The following is an 11052-nucleotide window of genomic DNA, read 5'->3' as shown; positions in this document are numbered from 1 at the left end:
GACTGACTCCCCAGTTCATCACATTGACACAGCACAGTAAGGACAGGAAAGGGTTTAATGTCTCTCTGTCTGTCCAGGAAGTGATTCAGGGAAGAGGCCCCAGCACCATGGACCAGCCAGCTCTGCACAGAGCTCAATCTGAGAGCCAGAGCACAAGGAGAAAACATTTAAGTCTCTTTATGAAAAAAGAGTTGGAGCAGCCTGCCCCAGATCTGTTTGGTCCTCACCCCGTAAATGATGGGGTGTAGCACAGGGGGCACCAGCAGGTACACACTGGCAATGAGAACGAGGAAGTGCCGAGGCACATTGTGGCCAAACCGCTGCGTGAGAGAGGAGAAGAAATCTGGGATGTACAAAGCTAAGATGGCACAAAGATGAGAGATGCAGGTCCCAAAAGTTTTGAGCTGGGCATCCTTTGTGGGGAGGCGGAAGATGGCCCGGAGGATCTGAGTATAGGAAACTGTGATAAAAAACACATCCATTCCGTTCACAGAGAAAAGATTAAAGAGGCCATAGTAACTACTGATGCGGATGTCAGTGCAGGCCAGGTTCACCACAGCTATATGCCGACAATAGGAGTGGGGAATGATGTTGGTCCTGCAATATGGCCACTGCCTCGCCAGGAAGGGATAGGGTAATGTGAATATGCAACTGCGCAGCACCACGGCGAGGCCTATCTTGGCCACAACAGAGTTTGTCAGGGTGGTGGAATGTCTCAGGGGATGGCAGATGGCCACATAGCGATCAAAAGCCATGGCCACGAGGATTCCAGACTCCATCGCTGAGAAGGAGTAAACAAAGTACATCTGGGTGAGGCAGGCACTGAAACTGATCTCCCTGGAATTGAACCAGAAGATGCTCAGCATTTTGGGTACCGTGGATGTGGACATGACAAGGTCGGTGACGGCCAGCATGCAGAGGAAATAGAACATGGGCTCGTGGAGGCTCGTCTCCCTCTTCACGATGAACAGGATAGTGAAGTTCCCCAACAAGGCTATGGCGTACATGGTGCAGAAGGGGATGGAGATCCAGATATGGGCTGCCTCTAGGCCAGGAATGCCAAGTAGGATGAAGGTGGAGGGGTTGGTGAAGTCAGTTGTGTTGGAATCTGACATGGAGTGGTGGAGAAGGTGTCCAGCTCTGTGGTATAAGGGTGTCTCCTGCTTGTACCGTACGTTCCCCTGACTTTCTGTGTGTTCTCAGGGTCTCTGGTGACGGTCCCAGTAGAAATGACTGAATGGAGAGAAAACATTAATATGAGACATTGCATGCACTAGTGGAGGCTGTTCTCATGAGAGAAGCATTTTGATCACTATTCACACACTGAAAAATGACATTTTCATTATTCAGAGAAAATAACTATGAACAATGACCCTACTAAATCCAATTCCATATTTTGTGGTGCTCCAGCATTAATAATTCCTACACTTTGTGGTGGGGGAACTTTAAGAGGCACCAGCAGGAAACACAAGTGTGGATACTGGTTATCCATCATTGTTCCTTAATGCAATGAGAGCCAGGATATGGAGTCCATACTGTAGGGAATTCCCCATTCATCCAGTTGCTCGAAATCTGAGAGTGGAAAAAAAGCAAACTTTTGGGTATACATGTGCTAAGAGAAAAATCCCAACTAGAACATACCTCATGGAAAAGACCTGGATGCCATTGGTATCAGCTGTAGAGAAACACCTGCTCATTCGCAGCAGTGGATAAAACAAAAGCAATGTTCAAATCCCGAAGATATGGGATGAAGAGTAAAATGTTCAGTTTTGGTCACCCAGACACTATTAAGGATATAACGTATATAAATGGAATTTCCAAAACAGGCTCTGAGAATGGGGCAGGCTGCCATATGCAAACAGATAGAAAAGTCTGGGACTCTTTAGTTTACACAAGAGACAAAGAACGGAGCATATGATATAGAAGAAGAAAATAAAAAATGAAACTGATTTACATGCAAATAGACAGTTCCCAACTAGTACTATCTATAGACACTTTGTGGTCCAAGATGACTAATTCTCCAAAGCTGAGGAAAATTGTCAGCACAACTGACTGGGAGGAAAAATTTAGACAGAAAAATATGAATGAAAATTGGTAGTTCTTTGATAACCGTTTATTAGATAGCAGAAAACTCATGATTCCACAATCAACAAAGTGAACTACTTTGGGTAAAAATGCAGTTCAGTGGTAAAGTGAAGGCAGCAATTGGGTAGGGAGGTAGCAATACGTAACAAAGAGAAAAAGGGAAAATAGATAGCAAAGAATAGAAGTTGCAAGTTATGAAAATTGATAAGAGATGTTAAGTCGTTTGGGTAAACTCCATGTTTGGCAGGGCTATGGATCACAAAAAGGAGGTTATTAAGTATATTGACAACAAGAGAAATCCTAGAAAAGTTTTATGTCAATTTCTGTGTTAAATGTAGAGTATTAAAAATAAAGGGGAAATTTTTTTTTATAAAAGAATTGACAAGGTTAAGAAAGAATGGGAATGCTTTTTTGGGATGAGTTCAAGAAAAAGTCTAAAAGTGTAAGTAATGCCAGTCACCAACAGGGTTTATGCAAAACAGGTCTTGTCAAATAAACCTGATTTTATCCTTTTATGAGAGTACAGATTGGTTGATCAAGGGAACCACGTAGCTGCAACAAACCTTGATTTCTCAGATGCATTTGATTTAGTAGGGGAAAATATTGTGATAAAAAAATTACACCCTCAAATATTAGTAGAGAACATGTAAAATGGACTGGAAACTGGCTAACTTATGGATCTCAGAAAGCGGTAGTCAATAGTCCTTCATCAGTAAATGGGGCTGTTTGTAGTGGGGTTCTGTAGAGATCAGTTCTACGCCCAATGCAATTCAATATTTTAATCAATGATCTGGAAGGAAATAGAAAATCACTGCAGATAAAATTTGCGGATGACCCAAAGATTGGCACAGTGGATACAATGAGGAGCCCAGGGCAAGCATACAGATTGATGTGGAGTATTTGGTAACAGAGGCCAATGCAAACAAAATGTTTTAATACATTCAAATGCAAAATTACTCTCTCGAACAGGGAATGCAGGCCAGACCCACACACTACAGCACTGTATTATGGAAAACAAGGACCCTGAAAAGGATTTAGGGGACATTGTGGACAACCAACTCAACATGAGTTAACAGTGCGATGCTGTAGCATAAAGGGATGATGTGGTCCTCAGATGCATAAACAGGGGAGTGGTGAGCTGGAGCAGGGGAAGGATTTTACATCTGCACATGAGATTGGTGAAACAAACTGCATCCAGTTCTGGGGTCTACATTTGAAAAAAATATGTTGAAAAGTTGGAGAGGGTGCAGAAAAGAGCCTCAAAAATCATAGAATCATAGAATATCAGGGTTGGAAGGGACCTCAGGAGGTCATCTAGTCCAACCCCCTGTTCAAAGCAGGACCAATCCCCAACTAAATCACCCCAGTCAGGGCTTTGTCAAGCCTGACCTTAAAAACGTCTAAGGAAGGAGATTCTACCACCTCCCTAAGTAACCAATTCCAGTGCTTCACCACCATCCTAGTGAAATTTTTTTTTTCCTAATATCCAACCTAAACCTCCCCCACTGCAACTTGAGACCATTACTCCTTGTTCTGTCATCTGCTACCACTGAGAACAGTATAGATCACTGTTCCCTCTAAGTTGTGCATGCGTGCATGCACACACAGATCCTAAACCCCACGCACACGGCGAAACACCGCATGCACAAAAAATGAAATACTACATCAGAGCCAGGCCAAAATATCATTTTGGGCGACTTTTGACATTGTTCGCAACTACAGCCAGTCATTTTGACTTATTCACACATACTTGAGTTTGTACACCTCCAAATGAACATACTACAAGGAGGTGTGTGGGTCCCGATCATCCAGATGTGATCAATGTTTCAAGTTCGAAATGCTGACGGTCAGGACCCACACATCTCTTTGTAGTCTGTTCATTTGGCTGTGTACAAACTCAAGTATGTGCGAATAAGTCAAAATGCCTGGCCGTAGTTGCTAAGGAACTGCAAAGTTTTCCCAGAAATGAACCAAGGTAAGTGTTGTTTTGGTGACTGAAATCTTTCAAAGGCATGGGACTTCATACATTTACTCGTGATGTTTTATCAATTTCCCGCGTTTTTTTGCCGCGTTTTTTTGCTATGCACAAACTTCCGGTGTCCTGATCTGAATGATCTCCCGTTTGTCCTTTTGTCCAGTCACACTGTTCAGTGCATTGAAATAGTAGCCATATAATAAAAGCATTAATTTTAAATAAACCAATCTGGTAAAAAATCAATCCCAAAATATCACTGTCTAGAGGTCTAAATCGTAAAAAAACAGCAACTTCTTTTATATCTGAATGGCTGGATGAGACTATAGAGACGGTTACACTGAAGTCATATAGTGTAATACTTGTTAAACTTTGTGAAATATTCACATATGATGAGGACAATGGAGTGGTTTGTGTATATTGTCGAGATACCAGAGCTTTGGGAGAATTTTCAACGGGAAGAATGTTTAACGATGTATGGAAGTTGGATTTCTTAAAGCGTCATCTGTCAAATAAGTCTCATATAGATGATGTAACAAGACTTAGAAACTTCTTGAAAGTCCAGCTGCAAAGCAGAGGAGGCAAATTAATCTTGAACACAAATGCTCAAACCCAGGAGAAATCAAGGTACTTATTGACAGTGTATTGATGGCTATTAAAATGAACAGCTCAATGTTTTCTGTTCAGGATATTAATGACCATATGGAAAAGTATGTGCGTATACCAGCGAGCTGGAGAAGTAAAAATTATGCTTTTGAATTTCTTGAAATTATCAACTGCATTGTCCAAAATGACCTCATGCATGAAATAGCATTGGCAATGTTTCATACTCTAGCTGTTGAAGAAAGCACTGCTATATCCATTAACAGATACTTGATATTCTACTTTAAATATAGATCCATAAATTCTGCAGACTATAAAACTTCATTTGGTTGACTATTACGACTGCAAGAATGTGATGCTGTTTCAATAGTGTCTGCAATCAAAGAGTTTTATAAAAAACACCAACTTGATCTAATGAAAATGGTGATGTTCACATCTGATGGTGCCTCTGTGATGTTGGGCAAACTCAATGGTGTGGCAGCTCAGCTGAAACATGATATTCCACACTTAGTCCAGCAACATTGCATTGCACACCAGGAAGACTTGGGGATTTCCGATGCATGGAAAGAAGTCAAGCTGATAATGGGAACTGTCTACATGGTGTGCTGTCAGTCATCCTGGAGAAAATGCAAATTTCAGGAAATAGTGGATGCTTTTGAATTGAGTCAGTGGCTTTCAGGCCACTCAATGAAGTGCGCTGGTTATCTAGGCACTTTCCACTTCGAGCAATTATTCACAACTATAATCCTCTTCTGGAATATGTTGAGCAAGACAAAGATACTGATCCACTTTCTAAATACTGCCACAAAGAGCTGAATACCATTGAATACCGAATAACATTAGAAGTTTTGAATGTTTTGTCAGAGCTGGCTTCACTATTCACACTGCTCCAGAAATGGGGCCTTACACCTCTTGAAGCATTTCACCTTGCCTGAGGTAAACTGAACAAGGTCAGAAGACAGCACCTTGGAGATTCAGTCTTATGGAGTGACAAAGTTAAGGCTCTCTTAGATATGAGCTCTCAAGAAAATAATGAAATTGATACCAGTTCCATAATAACTTTCATAAACATCTTGTGTGCACATTTGGCAGACAGATTTCCAGAGGATGAAGTCCAGGAGTGGTCCGCTTTTGATTGTGAAGCAATAGATAAGTGTAACTTCAATTTTGGAATTCATCAGGTCAAATCCCTATGTTCTAAATACAAAGACTTTCTAGCTGAAGAGATTGTTATAGTCAGTCAGTACAATGACTTCAAGATTGCAGTAGCCAAAAGAATCAAAAGCCAATTGGTTTTAAGTTTCCTGGATATGGTGACATTTGCTCACCAGAACGAACAGTTTCAGGATCTTGCAAAGTTGATGGATATTGGAGGAACATTCCTAGCATCAACTGCAGACTTTGAGCATGATTTTAGTTTAATGAACACTCTAAAAAACAAACTATGGAATTGTTTATAAGTAGATCATTTGGACATGCTGATGTGTATTAAGAGTTACCAGCTGGCTGGAGGACTGATAGATCTGGACAGAGTTTATATTGAATGGGCAAATGAAAAAGATCACAGGGAAAAACAGTAAGGTTAGTTTAGCAGTCTTTGACATTTTGACCAATAAGGAAATTAAAATGCATTTGTAATTACATATCTTATTCTTGGTTGATAATCATTTATTGATATTTTTAGGAAAATTTTAAATTTAAAACACAAACTCTTGTTGTTGTTTTTTTACTTATGATGTCTCTATCTGAAAACCAATATAAATTGACATAATGACATACTTATTAAATTGTCTTTATTATATGTTTATCAAAATCTTTTCGGACATATGTATAGAATGAACGGTGAAAGTGGACACCAACCTATGGACTGATAAGGATCATGATTAATATGTGCTTGATATATGCTCGTGATTGTCTGTAAAAAAAGATCATAAAGCGTAATGCTTACAACTAACTTCTGCTTCATGAAGAATGGTTAAATTTCCTTTTTCTAAGTATTTAAAAATGACACATAAAATAACATGGTGTAAAACTATTATTATCACAAATTGTGCACACAGCCTGTCAAAAATGAGAGGGAACATTGGTCTAGATCCATCCTCTTTGTTTTACTGAGGAACAGTAGCACCTCCAAGCTTTCTAGCAGATAAAAGTCAGGTAGCAGCCCCTCTGCCCCATTAACTGACAGAGCCCTGAAATGCAAGAGGAGAGAGTGACAGTGTCTGTGCATTAGCTCACAGCTGGCTCCTGATGTCTATACTCCATTCTTGCTCCAAGGGAAGTTTTGCCTCAGTGGGGCCTGAGCAAAGTACGGGGCATGGTCTCCGAATTCGACCTTATATTGCTCATCTAAAAACATCTTTCTCCCTGAAGGATTCACTGTGCCACTGAAATGCACCACCTTTGGGCTGAAGGCCATCAGGCAGGATGAGCAGGAGTGCACAGAAATCAGTGACATTTTGGCCAGTGATTTGTTAGCAAACTCATCACTTATGGCGAGGGCCCTCCGATGTGTCATGCTTGTGCAGAGCGGAAAGGACCACAGACTTATTCTCTATCCCACCACACCCACGTTGCACTGGGTTTGTCAATCAGGTGAGCTCCTCAGCAAGAGATGGGTACCTGTGAATTCTGAGATGGAAGTGTCCTCCCTAGGAATCCCCCTCAGGTGGCCGTGTCCCACACCTCTCTCACCCCAGCATCTGCAGCATCGTCCCATGCGAAGAGCTGACACAGGGGTGTGCACAGTTTATACTATAGCTTTGTGTAATCCCATTGGGGTTCGCTCAGCCTCTAGAGAAGAAGAGAGCATCTGAATGTAAACAGGCTATAGACAAGCATGTCTCCGCTTCTGTGCTAATTATCCAGCTTTAGGAGTAAACAGTAATTAAGGAACTTTCCCAAAGGGAGATGAGAAATCCTGGGCTCTGTGCTGAGTCAGAAAGGAATTGGCTGTTTTGTGTATTTGTGTATATTTATAAAATATATTTGATTATAAAGAAAAGAAGGGATAATGCCTAGATGTCCATAAACTCTGGTACCCTGAAAATGCCCAGGATAGATGGGTAGATAGGAGATGGTCAGATCTGGAGCAAGATGACTGAGGGGAGACATGAGCACTTTCTACAGACATATGGGATGAGGTGACATAGAATCAGAGATCAATAAATCACCTCACTATCATCATACTCTGCAGCACCCTTCATTGAAGGATCTACAAAACAGTTAGCAAAGGAAAGTCTTTATGAAAATATCCCCAGTATACACATAGGTAAACCAAGGCAGGGGGAGATATGAGCTGGCCAAGGTCACACACAGAATGGGAGACACGATGACAGACACAACCCAGGAGTCCTGACTTCCCTGCTGTAACCACAGTCTCTCCATCACACCAAGAGGGAAATGGACTCCCGCTCTTTCAGGGACTGTTCATTGGGTGGGATGCAGAGGAAAGGCTGGAAGAGGCAGCCTATAGCCATTGCCATCTGTCAAAGTGAATCTGAGGTTTTCAGAACTAGCTGGACTTTGTGAGCTCCCCACTGCTGTGAGGTGTGAACTCCGTGACTCCCCTTCCACTGCCACTCAGAAACCTGCCAACGCATCGCAGTCACTGGGGTCGCTTCAGGGGGACAGACTTAGGCTACGTCCACACTTGCAGATGCAACCATCTGGGAGTTAAACCCCCCCAGAGAGCGCTGCAGCAAAAGGGCTGCTGTGTGTTCACACTGTCAGCTGCCAGAACAATGGCATGGCCACACTTGCGGCACTTGCAGCGGCATTCAGAGAGGTGCACTCTGGGCAGGTATCCCACAGAGCACCTCTTCCCCTTCAGCCACCGAGGTTTGTGGGAATGGGGCAGAGGGTCGTGGGGCAACCTGGGTCCTGTCCCAATGCCCCACCATGCATCGGTTTGCATCCCAGTAGTCCTTTCCCTTCCATCCACATTTGGCGCCATCTTTCAACAGATTTGTACTGTACACTCTGTCCAAGTTTATGGTCTGTGGGAACGGATCCCGAACTGTTGATGAATATGCTGATGGGTCTCACTATCATGGCACAAATGGCAGTCCAGCTACTCATTGAATGACAAAGTGAGGATGAGGAGTCCGACAAAAATGTTCACATGCGTAGTAGAGACAACACGAGCTCGCTTGTGGCATTCATGGACGTGCTGACCCCAGTGGAATGCCATTTTGGGGCTCAGGAAACAAGTACTGAGTGGTTTGATCATATCATCATGTAAGTCTTGGATGATGAGAGGTGGCTGCAGAACTTTTATATGAGAAAAGACACTTGCATGGGACTGTGTGATGAGCACGCCCCACCCTGTGGGGTGAGGACATGAGAATGAGAGCTGCTCTCACGATGGAGAAGCGCATGGCGATTGCACTGTGAAAGCTGCCTACTCCAGACAGCTACCAATTAGTCGTTAACCAATTTGGAGTGGGCAAGTCGACCATTGGAGTTTGCAGGGCCATTAAGCACATCATGCTCAGAAAAAAAACGTGACTCTGGACAATGTGTGTGACATTGTGGATGACTTTGCACAGATGGATTCCTTAACTGTGGAGATGCGATAGTTGACATGTATATTCCAGTTCTGACACCAGACCACCTAGCCTCCAAATACATTAATAGGAAGGGGTATTTCTCGATGGTTATCCAAGGGCTTGTGGATTACCATGGGTGTTTCACGGACATTAAGGCAGGCTGGTCCAGAAAGGCGGGGGGCACGGGCACAGAGCTGCTCCCTATACAGTGTTAGGAACGCCTGAATCGAGTCTGCTTGGTGCTCCCTAATGTTTAGGAGTCGCTCTGCAGTTTCTTTCCATAAATCTGTGCTCTCCTGACACGTCCCGTCACTCATGCATTTTTTTGATTTTCAGCAAAGGACTGCTGCATAACTTCATGCATAAGGTCTTCTTTGCTTTTCTGAGGCCACTTCTGTTCAGCCAGCAAAAATGAGAAGGACTGTGATCCTGAGGTTGCATTTGTGAAGTCAAAATGCAACATTTTACAGAGGCACCATTGTTAACACTAGATAGAGCAATGATACAGCTGATTGCAAAGACAAGCCAAATTCACATACCTAGCAGAAACACAAACTGCCTGTCCCAAGATGAGGCCAAATAAAACATTGGATTTCTAAGCTGATGAGGGCTCATGAAGGCATAGAGCAGCATGTCCCGAGGAGACTGAAGCCAATGGGAAAACTCAAACCCTGACAAAAATGGCAGGATCCTTCAAATTGACCTGGTGTTACCCAGGGACAGGGGGAAAAATACGGGTAATGAACCACCACTCTTAAGAAGGTCCTAGAGAACTACTAGGGGTGTACTGTTAACTTGTAAGGTCTCCCGAATGACTGCTCTATGCCTATGGGAGCTAGCTCTCCTACCAACATCATCAAACCAACCCAAACAAGCGTTTCCTGCTCATGTAGCACTCACCACACTGGAACTTTTTATTGTTTTTTAAACAAACGTGTTAGTGTAGAGAAAGCCTAGTAATGAAATCCACTGCCTCAAGTCCTGAACGTATAAGAAGATTTCAATTTCTGCTGGTCTTCTTTCTCAACAAACCCACATCTTGAATAGATCTATCTCAAAACTCTGTCTGGATCCCTTCCCGGAGTCCAGTGCACTACCTGAGAGTTTCAACTCCTTGGGGGTTTCCAGTTGTTCCATCTCTCTGATGGCTCCTTTGTTCCTTCACCACAACCCTATTACCTCTGCCCTCTCCTCCAGTCTCCCACAGAACGAAAGGGAAGACAGAGCACACAGTACAAAAAATGTTTAAAGATAGCGCCAAAAGTGGACAGAAGCATAGGGATTGCTGGGATGACAAGTGATGCATCACGGGGCATTGGGACAAGCCCCAGAATGCCTCGCATCCCCCCTCCCCTTCCCACAAGCCACAGCACCAGAATGGGAAGAGGTGCTCTCTGGGATAGCTGCTCATAATGCACCACCACCCCCGTTAGTGAATGGGGGAGGCAACGTAATGACAGATGATGTGGAAAAAGCTGAAGTACTCAATGCTTTTGTTGCCTTGGTCTTCACAGACAAGGTCAGCTGCCAGACTGCTGCACTAGGCAACACACTATGGGGAAGAGGTAAGCAGCCCTCAGTGGTGAAAGAACAGGTTAAGAACTATTTAGAAAAGCTGGACATGCACAAGTCCATGGGTCCAGATCTAATGCATCCAAGCAGGGCCGGCTCCAGGCACCAGCTGAACAAGCAGGTGCTTGGGGCGGCCAAGGGAGAGGGGCGGCACCTGAGGCAATTCGGGGGCGGCAGGTCCCTCACTCTCTCTAGGAGCAAAGGACCTGCCGCTGAACTGCCCCGCCGATCGCGGCTTTTTTTTTTTTTTTTTTTTTTTTTTTTTTTTTT

The 11052-nt window shown here is 43.4% G+C and overlaps 1 protein-coding gene across 1 annotated transcript; it reads right to left on the bottom strand.

Moving 5' to 3' along the window:
• Positions 1 to 167: 167 nt before the first annotated feature.
• LOC112109385 (olfactory receptor 52R1-like) lies at positions 168 to 1115 on the bottom strand. The gene has a single exon (XM_024203886.1). The coding sequence runs from the start codon at positions 1113 to 1115 to the stop codon at positions 168 to 170; it is 948 nt and encodes a 315-aa protein (XP_024059654.1).
• Between the last annotated feature and the right edge of the window lie 9937 nt (positions 1116 to 11052).

The sequence above is a fragment of the Terrapene carolina genome, unplaced genomic scaffold (genome assembly GCF_002925995.2).
Source record: "Terrapene carolina triunguis isolate 2854851 unplaced genomic scaffold, T_m_triunguis-2.0 Scaffold51546, whole genome shotgun sequence".
Taxonomy (NCBI): Eukaryota; Metazoa; Chordata; order Testudines; family Emydidae; genus Terrapene; species Terrapene triunguis.
This window is presented reverse-complemented; position numbering and strand designations above follow the sequence as displayed.